The sequence below is a fragment of the Peromyscus eremicus genome, chromosome X (assembly GCF_949786415.1).
Source record: "Peromyscus eremicus chromosome X, PerEre_H2_v1, whole genome shotgun sequence".
Taxonomy (NCBI): Eukaryota; Metazoa; Chordata; class Mammalia; order Rodentia; family Cricetidae; genus Peromyscus; species Peromyscus eremicus.
The window spans coordinates 20,668,683-20,694,037 of record NC_081439.1 but is presented as its reverse complement, the minus strand read 5'-3'; the positions used below and the strand labels follow the sequence as shown (position 1 = coordinate 20,694,037).

Below are 25,355 nucleotides of genomic sequence, written 5' to 3'. Positions count from 1 at the left end.
AAAAGATCTCTCTGACTTATAACATCAATAGTCACTCACAAGGGAAAGAATTCTCGTCCCCAAACATTTAAGGTAAAATAATTCTGATGTTTAAAGAGCCAACTATGTATCTGGAGAAGGTGAATAGTATGGCATATGGAAGTGCCGTTGAACACTGTGAAATCACTGCTGTTCTGCATGTCACAGCTCTGTACAAGCATTCTATACTGTTTCTACACTGCTTTCATTCAGAGTCTCAATCATAAAAAAAAAAAAAACTGTTGATTTTGTTTGCTTATTTACAGGCCTCCAGACAGTGGGGATATTTCGAGTTGGAAGCTCAAAAAAGAGAGTAAGACAAGTAAGTGAAAACTGAAGATTATATTGTCCGTTTTCCTTGACACTTCATTGAGTTACTAGGTGGAAAGTTCAAGATTATGTAAATTCCCTCTGACTATCTTTTCCCAACCTTCCATCCCATTATGGTATAATTAAATCCCAGGAGATGAAACACAACTCAGAAGCTTAGAAGAGTGGAGTTAGGGTAAAAACACTGAAGGAATATTTCTGGACATGCCCAAATAGAACATAATTTCATAGTGGCTGGTTTTACCCAAATGTACTAGGAAAATGCCATACGTATTCTCATCTAATCTGATGAAAAATAGATGCTTTATAAGATTCTATGAAACCATTGGTCCCTGATTCATTTCTCATGATAAACTGTGTTCCTTGTTTTTTCCAGCATTACACTACATTCTTCTGGCAGAAATTTGATATTAGATTGTCAAGGCTAGTTTCCTTTGATCAGACAGGTTTTGGGGGTTGTGATGGCTTCCTAAAAGGCAAACCATTCTTTAACAAACAGAACCCATTTGTTAGCAAAAGACGCTTACAATGTTATTGTTTGCTTATTGGTTGAAACAGAAGAAAATAAAGAACTCTACAATTTAAAAGTTAGTCCAAATAGAAATTTTAGTTGAAGTTAAAGAATTGTTTGCATGTTGAAGTAAATATCTTATCATGTATTTCTTTTGATCTAGTTTATTTGTATTCTTAATGATTACACAAGATGAATGAATAACACTTACCATATCACCATGATACTTGTAAAATATAAAACTGTCTTCTAGGCCTCACACCAGTGTAAAATTAAGGAATACCTTTATTAATAATGTTTTATTGAATCATCCCTTCAGCTGCAGTCCCCTTCACCCCTTTCTTCTCAGGATTATAGAAATTTAGAAATTGAATTCAAGATCATGTGATTAAACAAGCTCCTTTCATGGTCCACCTCTCTCTGTCTCTGTCTGTGTGTGTGTGTGTGTGTGTGTGTGTGTGTGTGTGTGTGTGTGTGTGTGTGTGTGTGTGTCTATGCCGTATGTGCGTGTTTAGGAAAAAATCATGCTGTATCTGAACTAGCTTGATTGCAGTAATGCTATGGGTGCACTCCTCATTCTGGCTGTCTTGTAAATGCTAATGGAAAATTGTCTGGAATCAGTGAGCAATTGAGGGCAGTGATTCGTATTTTCATCAAGTGGACAGATGATGAGTGCCAGCAATTATTCCTTGACATTTGTGGATCCATAAAAAATGGAATTTTTTTTGCATAGGGATTTACTTAAGGATTACTCACTCCATAAGATGTAATTAGTGGTAACTTAGGACTAAATTCAAGCATGAAATGAATGGATGGATATTAACTCACTATTTTATGTTTTTATGTAACTTTTACATACCTGCACTTTTTCTTCAAAAAATAAGAGCTAGGGCTGGGGAGATGGCTCTTGGTGTGTAAGCATGAGTTCTGGTCCCCAGCACCCACATAAAAAGCCTGGCATCACCACATACCTATAAAGTCAGCACTAGGGGTGAGGGAAGGCAAGCAGAGACAAAAGAATCCCTGAAGCTTTATGGCCTCCAGCCTACACAAGAAATGGAAAACTCCAGGTTCAGTTCAGTGATAAAGGAAAACACTCAACATCATTCCCTGGCCTCTACATTTGTATACTTGCACACACATGTTCACATACATCCTGCACCCACAGAGAGAGGAGGGGAAATATGAATATTTATGAAGTAAGAACTTGTCATTTGTGGTGTTACCTACTTATCTACATTGTGTCTCTACTTCTAAGGGATGAAGTTGGCTTACGGACTTTGCCTCTCTATTTACTGGTGTACTTGCATACTTTGAGAGTCTATAATAGGGTCTGAGACCCAGCATAATGTGATGAGTCTTTGTTGAATGAATGGATGAATAAATGAATGAATGAACTAAAGAAGTCTTACAGAAGTTTATTATACTGTCTATCCATGGACTTGCATAATAATTTATACAACAGAGAACAATGCAGAAGGCACATCAAGCTGTCAGAGATAAAAGCAGGGCATATTATCTCTGCCATCTTATCATGTTTTCCTTCTGCTATCCTTGTTAGTGGCTTTGTATAATTATTAAGTCCAAGAAGCTTTCTAGTAATTGCTCATAAGGCCACTCTGACAAATTAAAGATAACTTTCATTTCAATATATCATCTTTTAAGCCTTCATCATACTATATCTCATCCACATTTTTAGTTTTGTGATTTGTCAAATGTTTTTGATTTTTTTGTTGCTATTCTAGTCAACTATCGAAATTCCAATGTGATGTGTTTGATGACAGGCACAAGTGTTGTATAATAGTTCTCGCACATTTACACTTGACCCAAATTCTCTTCTAACTCTTAGCCCTTACTCCCAACTTCTTGATTCTTGTTATCTAGTCCCTCTGAGTACACCATTAACAACAAATCCACAACTAGTTTTTTAATAATGCATTCAAATTTATATATACATATATATATGCATTCATAATTAGTATGTGTAGAGTCTGTAGCTCAAAGTGACATATTGTTTCCTTTTTTCTGTTCTTGTGATCTGTGCAGACTTAATACCACATTTTGTCCATCAAAACACTTTTTGTGGGGTAAGCACTAAACACTGAGGTTAGATGGTTCTAAGGTGTCACTGACCATATGAAGCTTCTTGTCAAATTAACCCCGAGTCTTATGTAACTGATACTTGAACCATTGATTTTCCAGTTGCGTGAGGAATTTGACCGTGGGATTGATGTCTGTCTGGAAGAGGAGCACAGTGTTCATGATGTGGCAGCCTTGTTGAAGGAGTTCCTCAGGGACATGCCTGACCCGCTTCTCACCAGGGAGTTATACACAGCATTCATCAACACTCTCTGTACGTAACAAAGCCAGATTTGCGGGAACATATTCTTGAAACAGCAGGATGTCCAGCTCACTCATGAAAATCTTGTGCATGTGTTTTCCAATAACTGTTTTTGCCTTTATTGGTCTCTAATGAATGGGCTATTTGGGGGATTTTCTGAGATATACCCTGGGGGAAACTAGCAAGAAGAAAGCTGGGCTAAAGTGAATGGGAAAAGCCAAGAAGAATTTCAGATGTTTTCAAATGACCCCAGGAAAGTAGAAAGTACTATAAGTTGATGCTTTGAAGTGCTGGCAAGAGCTTGCTTTGAGTCTGTGCCTAAAAATGAATCCTGGCTTCTGGTATGAGGAAGAAGGAAGCCAAAGAACCCAGAGTAAGAAAGAGGGCAAACAACATTCTCAGTGGAAGCAAAATGGCATAGCCCAGTACCAGTGCTTTCAAAGGAGCTGTGTCTAGCACACAGACCCCAGAGAAGGAGAAAGGTTGGGGAGGAAGAGAAGGGAAATATCAGAGATGTGCCAGCCTGCACACATTTCTTCCTGCAAAGCAGTAATTCCAGTGGGATTGTGGCTGAGAAAGAAGACAGTGTCTTTGTCACATATCTTGGATATTGCCAACAAAAAGTCTATACCTGGTATATTGTTCAAGAGAAAAGGCCCTTAAACACATTATAAAAATTTCAGAACATTCACCAATTCCCAGCCACTGTCAACAGATAGTTATCAGTGGGTACTAAAACCCATTAAGTCAGTCTGAGTAATGAGTAAGAGAAAGGAAGCTGATGGAAATAAGGGAGATGGAGTTATCTTTCTCATGATTTCTCTGGCTGTCCAACTGTTCTCTATACCTTTCATAGGTTTTTGTAGCTAAGCTGCTAAAGTAGTGGGAAAATGGGTTAAGTTACAAAGTAGGCCTGGCCTGAGTAACTTTGTTCTTAAGGTAATGTAGATGAAACCTAATCTCAGTGTCCAAACGGTGTCAGCCCCTCTGGTCTTACTCAAAATGTCTCTCTGCCTTGTGTAGTGTTGGAACCAGAAGAACAACTGGGCACCTTGCAACTCCTCATCTACCTTCTACCTCCCTGCAACTGCGACACCCTCCACCGCCTCCTACAGTTCCTCTCCATTGTGGCCAGGCATGCCGATGATAATGTCAGCAAAGATGGACAAGAGGTATGCTGCCATAAACAGAGTGACTTCTTTCCTATTGTTCATCTGTTGTTGTAGCTGTTAAAGCACAAGCCATCAATATGGCCACACATTTCAATTGGAAAACATGACACCTCACCATCTGCATTAGTTACTTATCTCATTACATCAACAAAATACCTGACAAAAGCCACTGAAGGAAGGAGGGGTTTGTTTGTCCTGACAAGCAAGTCATGCTGACAGGAACAAGCAGCAAGTGGTCACACTGTGTCTATAGTGAGAAAGAGGGGAGAGATGTCTGCTGACAGTCAGCTTACTTTCTCCTTTTTATTCAGTAGGGACCCCAGCCCAGGGAATGACATCACCCACATTTAAAGTGGGTCTTCCCACCTCCATCTAATGTAGATTACACATCACTGACATGCTGAAAGATTTGTTTTCATGGCCATTATAAATCCAATCACAAGTCCTCTGACCTAGATGTTTATGTAATAGTGTTGCCCTCCCAGGGCCTTCTCTGGGGGCTCGGATTCATGAAAACTGTTGACCTCCTCGACATTTCAATGATGCCTCAAAATGAGGCTCCTACTTTCCACAAAGATGTTTACTCAAGCCTAACCTTCCATTTATGAGAGGAAGATAAACAACTGGCTACAGAAGGGTTTGAAAATGTGTAAAAATTAAATGTGGGAGTGCAAGAAGGATACCATTCTTGTAACTGGCTAAATCTGTTTTGCTCACTTGGAATCAAAATGTCACACACACACACACACACACACACACACACACACACACACCTTATCTCATCTGCATTTGTGTAGAGAGGTCCTTTCATTCCTTAAATTACTTCTCCAAAACAGGCATTTGCTGAATGAGATGGAGCTTCTATTCTGCTTTTAAGTCAAGTATGGACTGTACTGGAGGTTCTGGTTTTTATTATTATATAGCTGTGCCACTTAGGGTCAATTGTTAAAGGCATTTTGCAGAAGTTTCATAGACCATTTAAACATATTCTAGTTGAAACTGCTCCCAGTTCAGGGCTAGTATGATCCCTCCTCCCATATGAGATTTGAGGCTATGGTTCTCTTTGGTCACACTCACACTTTCAAGTGTTTTACAGTTTCATCATTGGTCAAAAGACACAGCCTGCTAGCTGGTACCATATTAAATCTTAACCCTCATAGAGGACCCCATTTCCTTCTTTGATTTCACATAGTCATACTTCTCTCTCATGTTAGTTTTCCCAAGAGGCCTCAGAGCCACTAATAGGTTAGCATGTACCATAAATCAACAAAAAGGAGCCAGAGGTGTTCCAATTTTGCTTAACCACAAATGCTGTTACTTAAATTATTAAGCAGAGCTCAGCTATATGACGGACTTCTATGCTTCTCCGATTTAGTTCCCACAGGGCATGGACATATGTAATTTTTTTGCCATAGTTGAGAAAAGCAATTCTGCATTTCTCCTCCTCCTTCCCACCAGGAGTGTGAGAACGGAAATTGAACTTTCCCAAGGTAGCCATTTTTCTCTGTAGGAGTTATAATTAGTGAAACCCCCACTGACTTCAGGTTTCATCATAGAGTCCTGACACCTTATTTCAACATACACAGCTCTTCCATGGGTAGACTATAATTCTCATAATTGTTGCATAGTTACATTATCCGTCTGGGTGTCAGCCTTTATGGACTACAGAGATAATAGAAGCTGTAGAGTCTAGTGACTGAGTGGAAACATAGCCCTGATTGGAAGGTATGCCAATTGCCTCTCTGGTGTTCCTTAAGTACTATGTGAGAAGGAGAAAGCTGAGTCTTGGGTGATTAAAAAGGCACTGAGGAAAGCAAAAAGTCCAGTCCAACTTGCTACCATATTGCTTTTGGAGAATAATTTTCAGACACCCAGTTTTTAGTTCAAAGCTCAACAAGACTCCATTACTCATGCCCCAAATAAGACACTATTCCTAGGTGAAAATATAGATTAATCTTAGCCTGCTAGGATCCTAGCTACCATCTATGACTCCTATCACGTGTTGATTTTCTGCCATAGTACCTAATCCTTTGAATAGGAAAGAAAAATATCATTGTGCCCACTTTTTATGGGTAGAAACTGAGGGAGAGTGCTTAGGTAACTGAGCACATGTCCTCCAGGGAGCTTCTACTTATGACAATATAACTGGCACGTTTATACAGTTTACCACTCTGGAGAAGTACCATATACCCTCTTCACTGTAGATTTGCAAAGTCATTAGGACAGTATCCATGTAAGTAACAGTAAAAAGCTGTTGCAGAGGGGTCTCTTTCATCAATTCATATATATCATCATACTGGCTGGTGATCAGATGGATTCTGCAAGTAGTGAATGTCCAGCTGTCCTTCAGACTTCAGCCAGTCTAAGTTACTTAGTTAAAACAGCAGGGAAAATGGAAGGACAGCATTACTTCCTTGGACAGGTTAGAAGTGACTATAAGCAAGCAGCATGTTGGATTAAGGCTACAGAGCAGAGTAGTACTGAGGGGATGGCAGGAAACTGGGGCATGTTCATAGATTACTGAATGCTTCTGCAGGTAGATTCACCATCCTGCTAAGATATGAACTTTGGGAGCACTGGGAAACAGATGATCTAATCTATGCTGTAGATTATAACACAGAGAGGGAGACAGAGACAGAGAGACAGAGAAGGAGAGAGACAGAGAGAATATGTGTTAGGAAGCTTTTGTATCAATGGCAGTAGAGAAAACAGGAATCTAGAGGTGGAGGAGATGAAGACAGAAGGCAAACAGACATTCAGAGAAGGGACAGACATGAGCTAGAAGACCTGCAAATAGCTCCATGGAGAATACTAAATACAAACCTTGTAGGGGGTTGAGTAGATGGACCACATAAGTATAGAATAGGAATAGGAGTTAGCTAAACCCCTCTAATAAAAGCTAAGGGTAGAGGTAGAGAAACAAAGAAGAGGTTCTTTGCTTAGAACCTTAGAATTGTTTAGTTGCATGAACAGGTAGGAAACACAGAATGAGCAGAAGGATGGAGAAAGGCAAAATACTACATAGTAAATTATGGAGAAATAACAGAGCATTTCTCCAATTCTTCTCCAACCTATTTGTTAGTTTGTAAGGCATTTGTTAGGTCATCACTTCTTTACGGATTGCAGCATGGAAGAAAACTGACTCAGATTAGTTTTTTAAAAAGCCTGGAAGCTCAAAAAGCCTTGCCAGAGCTTTGTCTCTTTGAAAGAGGAAGAGAAGGCAAAGCAGAGTCAGGGCCAGGAAAGGCCTACACTTTCTCATCTGCAAAGTGAAAACATCATGTCCTTTCTAATATGTGCTTAAAACTCAGTGCACTCTTCATTGATAAGATCATGAAGATATATCAGAAAAATATATGTATATGTTGAGGTCAACCCATTGGTGGTGTTTTGGGGGAAATTGTGGTATCTTATTGAATTTTTTTGTCTTATGTTAATTTTGTTGTGTTCTATTTTAGCTTGCTATTTGCTTTGCTACTTAGAGAAAAAAAGAAATTTCCAGGTTTAAGAAACATTCCATTTCCTCTTTTTTAACAACAACAAAAAAAAGATTATAATAAGAATATAACCCAAACCTCCTGAGGGTGGTTTTTCAGAGTTTAAGACTCTGCTGACGTTGCGCAGAAAATATGGTGTGACTAGGCATTTGTTTCATGCCATCAACTCTCAAAGGAACTATATAATAAGCACCAAAGACCCAATGTGGAGCCATGCTTTCTGATCTTTGAGGAGGTACTTGATTCTAAGATATGGTAAGTTAGATATGGTAAAGATTCTGCCTCCCTTGCCTCAGCCTCCTCAAGCCTTACTTTAAAGCTCATTTTCCCATCTCCCCGTGCTCTTATAAGGCCTGCCAACCAAGGGCAAACAGGAGGAAATATACCCATATAATGAAATGTACAAAAGGCTGGCACCAGCACAGCTGTATGGCTTCACTTCCTACTCACTGTTCTACCTCCTCCTGGCTCTGGGCCTTCTTGCCCCTCTATCTATAAAATGACCATGGGGGCAGCTGCTTTCCACATAAGCTTATCTAGAGAAAGAATTGGAAAAGTCTTTGGAAAGCCCCTAGTTGATGTCTGGAAACTCTGGACTTTTAATACATGCTATTTATACAGTGCTTAGAAATTATCTGGGATGCTTACTTAGTGAAGATAGAAGATTTCCTGGAATTGGCTGACTAACTAAATCATGCAGTAATGGCCTGGTTTTGAGCGCTTCTGTTACCTAGACAGACCGTATATACTTTAACTAACTAACTAACTAACTAACTAATTAAAGTCCATATGTGTATATATTAAAACATGGAGAACAAAGGTAGGAGATGTCCAGGAACAAGACTTCTTCAAAATTTAATAAACAGCAAAACAAAACATAAAATGGGAACAAAGTGCAGCAGCTTGGGCTGCAGCTGGAATTCATGTGCAATCTTACAGACGGATAGTATTGCATTCCCAGAATAGCAACCAGAGAAGGAGAGAGCGGAAACAGAGCTCTGGATTGTCCTTGTACTAAACATTCTTTTAAGTGAAAACAAAATCTTTGGTTTCTTCATGCTTGAAAAAAAAAAAAAAAGGAGAAAACTCCAATTTTACTTTAAAGGGGGCTGGGGAAGCTTTCCAGATGCCTCCAAGTTCTGAAAGGAAGAATTGGAAAATGACACATATTTTATTTTCTCCTTAACCATGAATTTCCAGGAAGAGGATTGAAAAATAGAATAAAAACTTACAGAGCTTCATGTCAACAAAATAAAACAAAGACCGAGTAACTAAAGGTCCCACAGACAATGCACTGTCTCCTTATATTAGGAAATTTTACCATACGGAATACTACTTTCCTTTGGTGGTGACTTGTTTATCTGAAAATAGTCTCCTCCTTTAACAACAACAACAACAAAAAAAAACACCCGAGTTTCCGTAGTGAGCTTGCAGGACAAATCTCCCACCAGTTCTGAGCTTCACATGGTAAAAGCCTTCAACTTGGCCGTTCTGCGAAGATTCCTGAGTCCTATGTGAGACCACCGCATACTGTCTCAACGATAGTGTGCATCTTCCTTGGGCTGGGGGTATAACTTTTACCTGGACAGCCCTCCGCATTCTTGGCTAATGTTAACAAGAGAAATCAAAGTTCACACAGACCAATAGCTCTCACTGTGGAAAATTTTGCCCTACAAGGTACACAGAGCCCCATGTGGAAACACCTGTAGTTGGCACAACTGGATGTGAAGGGGTGCTACTAGACTTTAAAGATCTAAGGCCACTTAATATCCTACCCTGCATGGGACAGTCCATGCAGCAAAGAATAGTCTGCTACAAATTTCACTACTGCCATGATAGAGAGACACTGGATTAGAAATATTTAGCCAGACTTTCCTTCCCATGTGAAAAAGGCAAGTAAGTAAAACGATTACTGAGCTTTTAGAAATGCTCATAGTCCTTATTATAACAATTTAACTTGGAGAAATGACTCCCAAGACAGTGCTCAGCCAAGCACATAAAATGCCTTTGTGTAGATATTTCTGTACATTATTTATAGCAACAGAAGACTGAAAATGGCACAAATGCATATCATTTGGCTGTGCTTAAAGCAAATCATGATCATCAGTTTATGCCATTTGCTGCTAACGACCAAAAAAAGTGAAGAAATGTTTGAAATTGGGAGATGAACGCAACATGTTGGTAAGAGACAACAAACAAGTTACAAAGTAGGATATGGAGTGAGACCCTAGCTTTCAGGAGAAAAAACTGTAACACAGGTTTCTGTGCAAACAGGCACTTAAAGAATTTGAGCTGAGCGGTAGTGGAACACTCCTTTAATCCTTGCTCTCAGGAGGCAGAGGCAGGCAGATCTCTGTGAGTTCAAGGCCAGCCTGGTCTACAGAGTGAGTTCCAGGACAGAGAAACCCTGCCTCAAAAACAAAACAAAACAAAACAAAACAAAAGATAGAGACAAAAAGCATTTGGACAAATGGAACTGGGGAGTGGTAGATGAAAGCTGTTTTCTTTCTACATGTGTGCCTATGCTTCTATTTATTAACATATTGAACATGTGCGTGTGTCTTTTTTTAATATTTTCACCTAAAGAGTACTTTGCTGCCTTCATTATGTGCTTCCTGATAGTGCCACGCCCTGCCTACCCACTGTCTTTCCTTTTTGTCCCTGCTTGTGAGAGTGTTCCAAGAAGCATCTGCACTCACTGTTCTCACTGCCTGCTGCAACCCTGCAAAGGCTCTGCTCTAGACCATCAGAACCACCCTCCAGTCCAATCCAGAGGGGAATGAATAGAATGTCGTGGTGAACATCTGTCACAGGGGATCACACACTTGAAACTCCCCTAGCATTCCTTCCCAGCACATGTTTCTTCTATTCTCCAAATGTCCTTCTTGGTCTGTTTTATCAGCTGCTCCTTCAGGGTGTTTAAGTCTGAAGGACCCCACCTAAACCCTCTATACTCCTCACCAGTTCTCAATCGGTTTCTGTTACTTTTATTTAAACAAAAAATCCTCACCCCCAGTATGACATCCTCATTCTGTACATTGACAATCTACATGACAATTGCAAACTATACTTTACCCTTATTTCTTCTGTTGTAGTTCAGGAGCTAGCTCCTGAAACCTAGACTGTGGTACCATGTCCCATGTGTTGTCACATCACTGCTGTTTCTGGGGCCATAGATTGCTCTTTAAAACAGGCAAATCCTCCCTTCTCCATATAAAATCCTCTTGCTCTGATGTCCCACATATGTTCCTTGTGCTTTTGCTCCAGTGTGAAAATGTTCCTTACCCAGAGACTCTGCTTTTCATCAGAAGTAATGATTTCCTTCTTTCTTGATTTTTTTTTTGTCAATATTACTATCTCCAAATTCTGGAGTCTTTGGAGTTGATAAGATCTTATTTTTTTGTACTCACTACCTGGGAATGAGAAGTGTATTTCCTTCCTAGAATGGGAGCCCTTTAAAATAATGACTATGCTGTGATGATTGTTGTTGGAAATGTTAAAAATAATCTTGACCCATGAAAAATGTCAAGCTTAGGGTAGTAATATGCTGAGTGGATGGATCAGTGGAGATGTTATGGATTAATGGGTAAAGGGACAGATGAAGAGACACATTGATAGATGGATTACTGAGCATCAATGTTTTTTAAGCACAAATGGTTTGGAGATGTTGAATAGTAAGAGTTTGACAATAAACACTTCAGAATTGCAACATTTTATTCCATGCACTATTGAGATGATCACTGAATTTTGATCTTGAATTCAAAATATGAAGCAAAGGCATATTACCATGTCCTCTTAGATTCTGACAAAGGTGATGTTTTCCATGCAAGGAAAAATTACTAATGAAAATATTTCATGGCTTATTGAACATCCAGCAATTAAAAAAGCAACATAAGATAGTCTTTGTGGGTTTTTTTCTAACATAGGTCACTGGGAACAAAATGACATCTCTGAACTTGGCCACTATATTTGGGCCCAACCTGCTCCACAAACAGAAGTCATCAGACAAAGAATATTCTGTCCAGAGCTCAGCCAGAGCTGAAGAGAGCACAGCCATCATAGCTGTGGTACAGAAGATGATTGAAAACTATGAAGCCCTGTTCATGGTAAGTGGCCCTTCAGTGGTCACACATCTCAGTGATTTTCTTGTTGGTTGCCTCTGGCAGTATAATGAAACTTAAATTTGCCACCTTCTGGTTTGCTGTTCTAGTCATGAGTGAACTCATTGGCAGTCAGACAGTTTTGCTCAAATAGAAATTTCCATTACTCTGGTGTCACTACAAAAGTTTGTTTCCATGTTTAACCATCATATCAGAAATATAAACTTCATTTTGTTGTCCCTTAAATAATAATCACATGTGAGGATTTAGTTACCCATGGAGCAGTAGTTCTTGCTCAAAATATTAATAAAACACCTCTTTTTGGAGTTTTATTATCTTTGTGAATTCACATGTTCATTAACCAACAATGGTGACATGGTTTCTCCAAGGTCAATCTTTACATTACACCTCCTGTATAAAATTTCACCTTTCTGTCCCATGCCCTTCCCTTGTCGTTTCCCATGCCACTTATCTATCTCCTGAAGCCCATTACCATTCTTATTTATGTTTATCTTGCTCAGCATTGTGCTGTAGTCATGCATGGCCATTTCCTCTAGTAGATTATAAATGCATTTAAAGCAAGGACTGTGTCCTTGTTATCGCTTCTCTGTATCCTTCGTACACTTTTGGAAGGTCCTTCATCTGGTAGGCACTCAGTAAATATTTTTTTGATTTGTATTGAATTACCAGTTCCTGTTTTTCTTCATAAAACTGCATTGCTTGCTCAAACTTCCCTTGAAACATTAGAACAAATGCCAATTTTCTTTTCTTCTATTTCTGGTCTCCTCTCAGATTGCATGTCAATTTTTACAGGAATGTTCCCCATGTTTCTTTTGCTGTTTCTCTTATCATTTTTAAATGCAATAAATTGCCTATTCCACTGGGGCCTTCTGTGGCTCCTTCAACCTAGAATGCCAGCTACCTGTTCTGAATATCCTTCATAGTTTTCTACACTTATCAAATTCTTTATAGTATATTGCCGTGCTTGTCCTACATGAATTTATTTTGGATATTCAAATGTCAATGATTTGGAATAGCTTCTTCATGCATCTTACCTATATTATTGTGATCAAGTAATTCAATACCCCATAAGCATGAATTTGACTTATGTAAAGTGAAAAAAATTACCTAGTTCTTAAGGTTATGACCAGAATCATTTGCTATGAGAAAGAGTTATACAGACTGTAAATATCTGACCAAGTGTTAATTAATAATTATATTAGTTTGACAACACGGGCTGCCTTTAATTTCTGTATTTTAACACTAGAAACACAAGTATCATAATGTTTTATCAGATATTTGGCAGACTGCCTCATAGGTGGTGACTTCAGAACCTCAGATCCATGTACTGTAAGATTCTGTTATCCCTAGGCTTTTACTGTATATCTAAAAAGAGTGTCCATTATATGCACCGAATTCTATTGGCCAGAACTTACCCACAGATCATATTTAACTGCAAGGGAGGCTGGGAGTTGTACTCTGGCTAGATGCCCAAATGGAAGAGGAAATGCATTTACCACAGTGAATAGCAGTGGCATCTTGCTCCCCATTGTGTTTCTGAAGCATTGTCCCTGTGCTGCACATGGAAAACTCAAAAATGTTGAATTAGTCATCAACTATATAAATTTCACACTTTAGTCCAAATCCTCATAATTAATTACATATTTGGATGAATCAAATGTCTGAACTTTTCAATATTTTCATCAAGTTTTAAGTCACATATCATCTTGCCAAGTTGTCTTGGCATTACTTCATGTTCTCTGGACTTTTTAACAAAATAATATCTCTCATCAATCTTAATCCTATTCTCTAAATTCTGTATTCTAAGCAAAGTTTTCCTTTATATGAAACCACAAACCATCAGGAATTTCTTTTCACCTCAGATACTAACAAAATGCTTCCTGATCTCCTTGAAAGGCGGAGGTCATTGTAATTATGTCATCCCTCTTCTCTCTACTTCCTGCCACCTGGAACAGTTAGGACAGCAGCAAAACATCAGTATTCCGTCTCTTGTGATGGTTTCCAAACCTGACTTTATTTTTATCACTCTCTGCAGGGATTGATGTTGAGATTCTCTTGGGCATTAACAAATATTTATGTGCACAAGTTATGGTTTGTGTTTCTTAAAGAAGTCCATCTTGATGACTTTGTCTAAAATCTAATGCCTCCACCCTCACTCTGCTATTCCTGCTATGACTTCTACTACTACCAGCAAAACAACACACACACACACACACACACACACACCACCACCACCACCACCACCACCACAACAACAACAACAACCACACCACACCACACCACACCACACCCTGACTTCATATTCACACTCTGTTCTTTTTCTCCTTAGAAGTAACGACTACTAATAGAAAATTTTGCTAATTTTTCTTTTCGGTTGTGTTCCTCCTCACCAAAATATAAAATTTTCTGGTCGATGCATTTATTACTGCGGTGCCAATGGTATGGTAGAGACAAGATAAACATTGGTTAGATTCAGGAGTGACTTGACAGTAGCTGTGTGATGTATGATTTTTGTCTCTCAAGTCCTGACTCCTACATGTGGGGAAAGTTTGGGCATGCAAGAATTAAATACACTTTTCTTAACAACGTAAGTTAACTATCGGTGTACTCATGTCTGATCTCCTTAGATGGAGTGTGGGAACTATACTGAAAAAGAAAGGAACAGTGGAAGAAATTGAAGGAAAGAAAGACAAAGATCCTAAACCAGGGTCTGTAAAAATAAAGTAGAACCAGAAAACTTGACTACAGTCTGTCTCTGCTATGTTAGTTACATGACCTCATCTTTGATTTTTATTTCTTTAGTTATCATGGAATAGTCTTAAATGAATGCTATCCAAGATCCTTTTTAGGTCTGACATCTGTGTGGCTGAGTGCTCCAGAAATGACTTCTTCTTTTATGTTTCTTAAAAGCATATAAAAAATTAAGTTCATCACAATTTTTTATTCTCTTGGCATGCTTGGCCTTTCCAAATCTTTTCTGTTATACCAAATATCATGAGAGAGCATGCCTATGGGTGGATAAGAATTCATCTGTGTGTGTAAAAGTTTGTTTAGTATTTTCATTTTTCAGATGCTTCAAATGACAGAACCTGCCAGCTGACTAAAGGTAGTTAGCCACTGTGTCTCTTCATAGTCCCTAGGAAGGTTTATGAGCTGGAAAAGGGATAAACTGCTACCACTGACAAACTCTACACATGAAGACTTATTAGCAGCAATGGCTGTGAGCTTTTCCTTAAAAGCACAAAGCACCCTGAAAGCAGTCATTCCACAGAAGAACTGGTGGAAAGGATCTAGAAATCCCAAGAAGCCTGGCAATGATCTAAACATTGTTCTTAATGTCCTTCATTTTCTAATGTTGAGACCGTCTCCTCTGTGACCATAATCTGAGTTAATGAAAAATAGGAAAAGGCAAGAAAGAACCTGGCTTTGGCCCAGTATTCAAGAGGCACCTAAATTCAGAGGATAACATGATTCAAGAACAAGACTAAAATCTGGGGCTATATCTAAGTGATACAGTTCTTACCCTGTTTGTATGAGGTCTTGGATTCTATCCCCTCAACCATGAGAACTGGTTGTTGTTATTTTTTTTAAGGAGTCAGTTTAGGCATTTGTTTGGAAGTCCTTGAACTGGAAATAGATCCTGATGACAACCTTCATGGTCATAGGCAAAGGTAATTGTGATATAGAAGCTTATGTTTACAATCCAACTACTTAGGAGACTGAGGTAAAACAATCTCAGGTAGCGGAGGCCAGCCTGAGTTACAGAGTGAATTCCAGGTTGGCCTGGGCTACAGTTTAAGACTCTATCTCAGCCTCCTCAAAAAGACCAAGGCAAAAGATGATAATCATAGTTCTCAAGCTTCACTGTGCAGCAGAGTTTGCAAGGAAACTTGTTAGACATTCAGATTCCTAGGTTACTCTCCAGAAGATTGAACTGAATAGCACAGGGCCCAGCAATCAGCACTTTTTATTGAATCCCTTTAGGAGCTTTAACTAGATTCCTGTCATGCCTAGGGAAACCACATGTTGGGAAACACAGATTGGGTGGAAAGACCATGAGCTTTGGAATTAGTTATCAAAATCCTGATCCCCTCCAAGCCATTTATTTGTAATATGACCTATGACCCTATGTTTATCTTCTCTAAGCCCTAGTTTTCTTCTGTAAAAAAAATGAGATTAAAGGATCTGCTTTATATGACTGTTTTGAAACTTAGAAATACCATGTAGCACATGTCATTTAGAAAAGGTATATAGCATAAGACTGACATATACTGTGCACAAAAATCAAACTGCTGCTGTCATGAAGCTCGAGTAATATGGTACCTGGTTTATCAAACACATTCAGGTGCTGCCTTGGAAAAAAAGCCCACCCTGGCCATTATGAATGATACTGTCATCAGCTAGCATGTGCACATGTTCCTAGTCCCTTCCCCACTCTTCTTTTTTTTTCTTTCCATAGCACTGATAACCTTTAACTCATTCCATGATTAACTTATTTATTATGATCATTGAAACCAAATAGAATACAAATCTTATAATGTCAGTGGGTTTTGTTTGCTTGTTGAGACATGGCATCCCTATATACTCTGGGCTAGCCTTAAGCTCACATTCCTTCTGTGTCATCCTTTCCAGTGCTAAGAATGAAGGCATGCACTATTGCACCCGATGAAAAGAGAGATTTTAGGTTGTTTTACACACTGACACCCACAGCATCTAGAAAGTACTTGGCAGAAGATAACGTTCAGTAATTATGTCTTGAATAGTGTGGCTCTATACTGCCAGAAAAAAAAATGTATTTTTGTTGCTGTTTTGGTTCAGTGCCTATACCTCTACAATTCCCATACTTCTAAATCATGACCCTCCATTTCTGTCAACAACTATTTTAAAACTGGTTGACATAAACTGGCACTTTCTGAAAACACCAGAAATAGAAGGTAAGAATCATTTGTTTGTAGATTGGTCTCCCAAGTACAAAGCATTCACTGTGGAAATCATTGAGGTGCTAATTGGTCTGCAAGCTGTCTCTTCTGTGAGTGATGGTGGGAAAATAACCCCTTACCCTTGGAATTAATGAGAGTTTCAGAGTGGAGTAGAGAAAGCTGTCAGCTTGTGCTAAGGGATGATATAGCATGTTCCATAGCATGGCTTTTTCGGAAAGGGCAAGGAAGAGAAGACACCATTTGAAGGTAGTGGAGAACCCCTGAGTGCGGTGGAGATGTGGAAAGGAAGCACATTCTCATTGCATTGATTGTCAGCCCGAGCTGGAGATCCACTAAGGGCAGCAAAGGTCAGAAGACATGGAAATTTATGAAGTGATCCATATTTTTTGAAATATATTGTATGAAAAATAATTTACTTTTAAGAAAAAGTTCAGCTTTCTGAATGGAGATGGAGGAGGGATGGATATGGGGCTAGATGGGAGGTGAAGGGATAGAAGGGAAGGAGAGGAGGGAGGGGAAACTGTGGTCAATATGCAAAATAAATTTAAAAAATTAATAAAGATCAGAAGCTATGGTGAGATTTCCACAAGCTCAGCTGGGAGCCAAATTTTGCTTTGTGTTCTCTTCATTCCCCAGTGTGGATTCCATTTCTTTAGAATCTCTTTTGTATGCCGTTCAAAGAGGGTCAAGCAGTCATTCAAGTCATCAAACAAGAAACCACCCTGAGGAATGTATTCCTCTAATTGGATATACTTTTCATTTTTATGTTAATAGAGTAAAAAACAACCACTGTTTATGTGCCACAGGTTAAGCTTGGCACTATGCACAACATCAGCTTCTCTAGATATGGCCACCTGTGAGGAGTAAGACAAGTTTGTGTGCCCAAGCAAGGCCATGCCTAAGTAGCTTATTTCTAAAGCACAATGCCTCCCCACGGGGAAAAAGTCACAGAGGTACTTGGATGCAGTATCTCTTATAGGGAGGCCAATTGTGGACAAAGAAAGAGACAGTGGCGAGTCAGGAGACCTTTAACAATTTCCATACCTCTAAACTAGTTAAAGCATCTTCCCAACTTAATGTTGAAGCCAACAGCTAGTCTAAGTTCCTGCTGGTGTTTTGCTCGCCTGTCCTTGTCTGCAATGGCACAACACCTTTCCATTGGGATCGTATACAGGTGGGAAAGAGCAAAAGGACACTGCTCCTGAGCTGTTTCACCTGTTGCCATGAAGCACTGCTCATTTTTCTTTCTTTCTTTTCTTTTTTCTTTTTCTTTTTCTTTTTTTTTTCTTTTCTTGCTTAAGTCATTCTCAAAGAAACCCTTTGGATCTTCCACTGTATTTGTTCACTAAAGTTCTTCGATTATTCCCAAAAAAACTTCAAGAAATACTCACTGAAGTCAGGGCATTGTGGATCATACTTTTAATACAAGTATTCAGGAGACTGCATCAGGATGATTCCTGTGAGTTTGAGGCCACCTTGGGCTACATGGTGAGTTTCAGGCCAGTCTAAGTTACATAGAGCCTGAGAACCTGTCTTAAAAAATAAAAATCAAAGAAATATTTACCAAATTGAATTCCTCTTGAACCTCCACATACACCCAGAGCCTCCCAAAATAATGAACCTCCTGTCACGACAGAGCCACAAAAAGGTTTCAGGTTGATTTTGTCCTTGTTTGAGCTTTTACAATCCTTAACAGCCGAAGTGATTCCTTTCAGCGTGTTATCTGAAATGTAGCATCATGATTTCCAGTGGCATTTACTTTTGCTGGGGAGTGTTGAGAATTTGAAATGCCAAAGCATTCTTTTTGGTCAAGTACAAAGTGGTGGATTGCTGTGGAACGCCCACTGACATAGATGGAAGGGCTGGGTCCTGGGAACTGCTGTTCAGGGAGCACCTAATGGTTTGTTATGGAGAAAACTTGTACCATTTTTTCTCTCTTGGTGGTTTATGGAATAAACTACCTCATAGCAGTTATGCTCTAGGCAATCATTCAAAGTTTCATTTTTAATTTGATAGGGTAGATTTTAATTGTGACAGTTTTATTCCTTCATATGTGTGGTGTTTACATTTCTTTCTCTGGAGCAAGGGAGTACAAAGTTCTTTTGATTTTTGGAATAACATTATGCTTTGAGAGAACACATTAAAATCTAAGGAGTTGAGTCTCCAGATAAACACAACCATAAATGGTACCCCTAGAAAATGTCTAAAATTACCAAATCCTTGACTAAAATCCAATTGAGATTTTGATGGCAAACAATGAATTAAGTAAACCAACTTTGGACTAGTTGGTTTTTTGTTTGGTTGGTTTTTGTTTTTGTTTTTGTTTTCATTTCAACATATAGAATTGTTTGATGAAGACAAACATTTTTTTCTTGTGTATCACTTTTCAATATAAAGGAAAACCTTTCCCAGACCTGGTGCTTTGGGGAGCTTAGTCAGGATTGCACACCTGATCTTTCCCTAATGCTAAGCAAGAGTAACCAACAGAGCCTGCCTCAGGACAAGTCTATATCTGAGACAATCCCTGCCATCATGAGACCCACCTTCTCAGGATGTCCCGGCAGAAAGTTTTGACGTCTGTCCTGGCTAGTTTTGGTTAACTTGAAACATGTTAGAGTCACTTGCAAAAAAGAAACCTCATTGAGTAAATGTCCCCACAAAATTGGCCTGTGGGATGGCCTGTGGGTCATTGTCTTAGTTAACAATTGATCTGAGAGGGCTCAGTCCACTGGGAACAGTACCATTCCTGGGCAGGTGGGCCTGAGTTATACAAGAAAGCTGACTGAAGAAGTCAGTAAGCAGCACTCCTCCATGCCTTTTGCTTCAGTTCCTGCCTCTAGGTTCCTACCATGAATCACTGCCTTAACTTCCCTCAGTGATGACTATGACCTGAGAGTTGTATTCCTGCCCGTATTGAATTTGGTTATGTTGTTTATGTGGTTTTACTACAGTAGTAGACATTGTCTACTAACTAAGACATTGTCTGATGGAAGAGGAGCAACGTATTGGGGAGAATACAAGTACATACTTCAAGATCACTGCCATTGTGGGGCTGTGGGTTACAGACTGGAATTGTAAAAGTTCCACGAAAGTCTCCTAACTTAGTTAAGGAGATAAGAGAGGGATTCTTCTATGTGGACCAGTGTAAAAACACAGACAAATTCATAGTTGTTAGTCAAAACTAAAGAGGTAGGAGCTGATGAGATTGCTCAATCAGTAAAGTATTTATAGTGTGAGCATAAGGTACATGAGATCAATCCTTAGAAACCATGTTAAAGAACAAAAGGTCAAGTGCAAACACACATTTGTAATTAGAGAGCTAGGGAGACAGAGACAGGAAAACCCTTGGGGTTTTCTGACCAGCCAGCTTAGCCTGCTTAACGAACTCCAGGACAATTAGAAATCCTGTCTCACAAAACAAAGTAGACAGCTCCTAAGGAATTACTCGAGATGGTCCTCTGGCATACACACACACACACACACACACACACACACACACACACACACACACACACACGACAGTGAAAGACAATGTCAGAACAAATGTTACTCTTTTTCATGATATCAGCATGTACCTTTTCATATAGTGCTTAGCTTATTTCATGTATTTCTAATGAAACCTTTTCACTACTAGCCTTCCTTTCAATGAATATGGTGTTTTCAGATGTGTTAGCCTTTGTGATAACGTGTTCCTAAAGGAAAACAGGATAAGTATGGTGAGCATGCCAGAGTTGCAGATGCAAGCACAGGATCCTAAGGAAGATGGTTGACATGCCCCAGTTTGCCTTAATTATAAGCAGCACAGCCAGAACTAGACCTCAAGTGCTGTGGAGTCAGATACTTCTTAGACAGCAACTCCACCCCCGTGCAAATGGGCAGAAGTGACTAGCTTGAATGAATGTTAGTTTGCTATTAATTTAGGGACATAATAGATAAACTAAAGCCCAGTAAATAAATTGGTAGAAAATGGCACTGACTTGTGTGTACCTTTCCAAGAGTGGGGAGGCTGGGTATCACACTGTCCTTTTAGGCTGCTGCTGCCTGTTAGTTTATTTACTGGGCTTTTGATTCCCTATTGAGTCCCTAAATTAATAACAAATTAATGTTTATCCGATTGAATTGAGCCTGTAGTTTAAATATTTTACTAAATAATAGCTAATGAAAGGTAATATAGAAAATGAGGATTCTCTGGAAAGAAGGCTAGTTGTAGCTTGTGATGTGAATATTTGAAAATCAGTTCAGTACATCATTTCTACCTCCTTACCTCTTTTCCCCACTAGATCCATTTTTTTCTGAGGAACAAAAATGTGGTATTATCATATGAATTCTAGAAGATTCTTTAAATCACTCTGTAGCAAATATGGCATTTAAAGGAAATAATGTAGTTAATAAATTCTGTGTACAAGTTAGTTCTGCAGAATACATAGGAGAATGTTGTCAGAATACATAAGAGAATATTCCTTTTAGTTGTGGAGCCACATTCTTAACTATATCATTGTTGGTATATATAAATCATTTCTCCAAGCCCAAATGCTGTCATGGAATCTTCACAAAGAAATTATATATAGATTCATAGCCCTGGCCCATTTTATGTGCATTTGTTACCAAGTAAAAGTCACATATACTACATAAAATAACCCTCAACAATTTTAATTTCTTGGCAGTCAAGCCTAGTTGAATGAGTAAAAACTTAAAAATGCAGAATAGTTCAACCAAATTACAGCAACTTATCTTTTAAACAATGACACTTCCTGCAACCCATTGTAATAATGCAAGTTATTCTGATTCTCCACATTGATAATTTATCATTAGATAAACCATGTAGTGCCATGGAATTAGGACTGCAGTACTTGTATCACTCCAAAGGACATGCACTCTTGTTTAGTTTTCAGTGGGAACAGTTTGGTGCTTGGAGCAAAACTTGTATTACATATCTAAGCATAACAAATTTTAAAATCAAATTAACTATATGAATATGCAAGCATTTTCCTAATTTGCCCCTAGATGTTTTTTATAAAAATTAATGGGGGGCGGGAGGAGGGAGGACAGGGGAATTTATGGCTGATATGTAAAATTAAATTAAATTATAAAATTAAAAATAATAATAATAAAAAAATTAATTCAAGATATACATTTTTGGCTTATATTATTTTTGCTTTGCTCAACTTTTTTTCAGTGCTGGGAATCAAACTTAGGACCTTACCCTTGCAAAGCAAGCACTCTTCAATTGAATTTCCCCATCCCTTGCTTCTTTGACAAAGGGTCTTACTCCGTAGCCCACATTTTGGCCTCATATTTATGCCTTCTGCCTCAGCCTCCCAAGCACCAGGATTACAGATATATACCGCAATGTCCAGTCTCTGTCTTAGGGCCAACAGGATGTCTCAATGAGTAAAGCTGCTTATAACACAAATCTCATTAGCCACATAGTGAAAGAAGGCAACCAACTCTCACAACTTGTCCTCTGATCTCCACATGTATGCCCACACACATTAAATAACTGAATATATAAAAATGCAATAAATAAAACTATTTCTCTTTTATATATTTATATATTGCTTTAAAAAATAGATGTAATTATGTATGTCTATTTGATTATGGTCATGCAGTTAAAATGATGGGTTTTTAATTGCTTAATTTATCTAATATAATAAGAGAATGCAATCTGTCATTCTAAAATTTCCACACTTTTTCTTCTCTTTCCCTATTAATTCTTGGATCATTGTTTTTATCATAGAGCTTTAAATGCTATCTATATGTGTCTTCCACATTTCTATGCCCAGCCTGGACCTATAAACTGAATTCCAAGTCCTCATTTCTGGCTGTGTACTAGATACTTCCACTTGGATGTCTCACAGACCTGTCAACATTATCATATCAAAGCCTAACTCCTGAACTTCACCCAGCCTTCTCTTCCATTCGCATCTCAAAGTCAATCAATAGCTTCTCCATCCTCATTACCCAAGCAACAATAGTTAAAACCATCTTTTCTCTTTCTGCCTCTGGTACTCTTCCTCTCTTTCTAACAAATTAACTTAAATTGTCACCAATGTCTTCACTGTATTTGAGATCAAACATTTCCCATCATCTTGCTGTCCTGCTTCAACACCACCGTTTATAGTTGGAACCCATAAGTTGCCCTGTTAGTGTTTTTTTTTTTTCGATATACTCTCCACTGAGAAGCCGGAGGGATAACAATTGTGTTAGTCTGGGTGGTGTTGGTGCACAGCTTTAATCCCAGCACTTGGGAGGCAGAGCCAGGCGGATCTCTGTGAGTTTGAGGCCAGCCTGGTCTACAGAGTGAGATCCAGGACAGGCACCAAAACTACACAGAGAAACCCTGTCTCAAAAAAAAAAAGTGTTAGTCATCAGCTCAAGATCTCTAATGCCTCCCTACTCACTTTGAACAAGAACAGAAGTCTGAATCATGATCCATAGGACTCTATAAGATCTGGCCCTGGCTACCTGCTTCCCTCCTACCACTCACTTCTTCACTCTCTTACACTCTTGCTAGACTCTCACTGTTCTGGACTCAAGATTTTTGACATTAATTTCTTCCTTCTTCCTGGTGTGATATTCTCTAACTTTGACTTTTTTCTCAAATGTCATTTTCCCATGACATGATTGTCCCATTTAATACTGCATCTCCTTCAGCATTTCTTCTCACCTTGTTTGCTGTTCTCTATAGGACTCACATTATGCTTTCCTTGTGTATTTTTTAAATGCCTGTCTTCCTATATTTGTTGCCATATCCACAAATACAAGTATTCATGTCTGTCTGGTTTGTAGCTGAATCCCTAAATTCCTTTCCTGATATTCTGTAAGCACTGACCAAATATCAATGTAATGAATGAAAAGAATGGACCCAGGAGAATGCCAGAAAGAGAAACAGTGGTGCTAGAATAAGGATATCTGAACCATTTCTAGAGGAGAAGATGGGAACTACATGCTGAGGAAAGCAAGCAAGATGTGGCTTCATCTGTGGGGATAAAAAGAGTTTTGAGTGAACATCTTCCAACCATGTAGAGAATTTTGATGCGTATTTTAAGGAAATAGGATTCAAGTTAGTGAGCTACCACATCAAAGGGCCACCAAGTGTATATATTCCTTTTCCTCTACAAACACAAACTAGTTTAAGGAATTTGAGGGTTCAGATGACTGGATAGTTGAAAGTTGAGTGTGACTTTGTGTATAGCTTAACCCAGAACTCAAATGCTATCAAGATCTATCTACCGCCCCTGCCATTATTTGTTCAAAGTGTCAGTGGACTGCTCAGGCTATATGTGGTTATAGGATCTGTCTCAGGTCTCTCTCTTAAGCCTTTCAGACAGTATCACGGTTTTGGGTCCACTCTAGTAGAGCCACTTGCCTGTTTCCCAGGCAGATGTGCTGCTCTGGGAATGGAATGATTAGTCAACTTCAATTAAGGTCCACTTCACTCTTGAGCCAAGGTTTGGAGAATAACCGGTTCTGCAGAGAAGAGTTAGGATAGAACTTTTCTAAGAAGAGGGGAATGGAGGGTGCTAATGGCTAACATATGAGCTCTACAAAGGAGTAATGACGGCTTGAACTTCAGACACTGCAGTTGGAATGGAAGGAAAGGGAAGAAGTACCAAACAGAGGAAGTCAAGCTGACCTCCCAGCTAGAACTGGAAGTAGACAGGACATAGGCTTGCATTCACCTTGCATATTTGGAGCTATGTGGCTAGAATTTGCTGATGTCATTCATGAAGATTTGGGATGAAGTAGGAGGAACACATTTACGAGAGAAGAAAGGCGGTCTCTTGCTTTCTCACGCCCGTTTTTGTTAATAAGATTGTTTCCAGCTTCTCAAACTCAAGAACAATTGAGTACTGCAAGAGGCAGAAGGCAAATTCTTCCACCAACCACTTATTCTCAGAAGACTTGTCTCTGTGGTTTTGAAAACTCTTCTCTTGGAACTTACGTGTGAGAAAATTTATTTTCTCCCAGCACTCTGCATTGCTTTTGCTTGAGCTAGCAGGGACTATGGAGTAGAAAACTGTCAGAGCTGGGTTCAATCTTCTCCCAGGGAACATTTCTGCATGACTGACTTAAGACTATCTTTGAATGAATTATGGATTAGACTGGGAGAAGTAAAGTACTCATGTATAATGTCCCTGTTAGTGCCCATGGAATTATGAAGCGAGAAAAATCTAGTAGAATTTGGACATAAGAAATGAAGAAGGATAGACATTGAATCATCATAGCCTGTGCAGAGAGGTATCAGCATCATTTTTGTTTTGTTTTGTTTTGGGTTTTTGGGGGAGTGTTTATCACCAGGTACTGTTGCAAATTCTCAACACAAAATGAGTCATTTAAGCTGGGCAGTGGTGGCACACACCTTTAATCCTAGCACTCAGGAGGCAGAGGCAGGCAGATCTCTGTGAGTTTGGGACCAGTCTGG

The 25,355-nt window shown here is 39.0% G+C and overlaps 1 protein-coding gene across 1 annotated transcript in view; it reads left to right on the top strand.

The window, feature by feature from the left end:
- Positions 1 to 25,355, top strand: part of Arhgap6 (Rho GTPase activating protein 6) — a 94,501-nt gene that overhangs the window by 52,060 nt on the left and 17,086 nt on the right. Inside the window, exons 6-9 of the mRNA XM_059250726.1 lie at positions 285 to 340; positions 3,062 to 3,212; positions 4,224 to 4,372; positions 11,796 to 11,975. Of these exons, the coding sequence (XP_059106709.1) occupies positions 285 to 340; positions 3,062 to 3,212; positions 4,224 to 4,372; positions 11,796 to 11,975 (536 nt within the window). The remainder of the gene's footprint in view (positions 1 to 284; positions 341 to 3,061; positions 3,213 to 4,223; positions 4,373 to 11,795; positions 11,976 to 25,355) is intronic.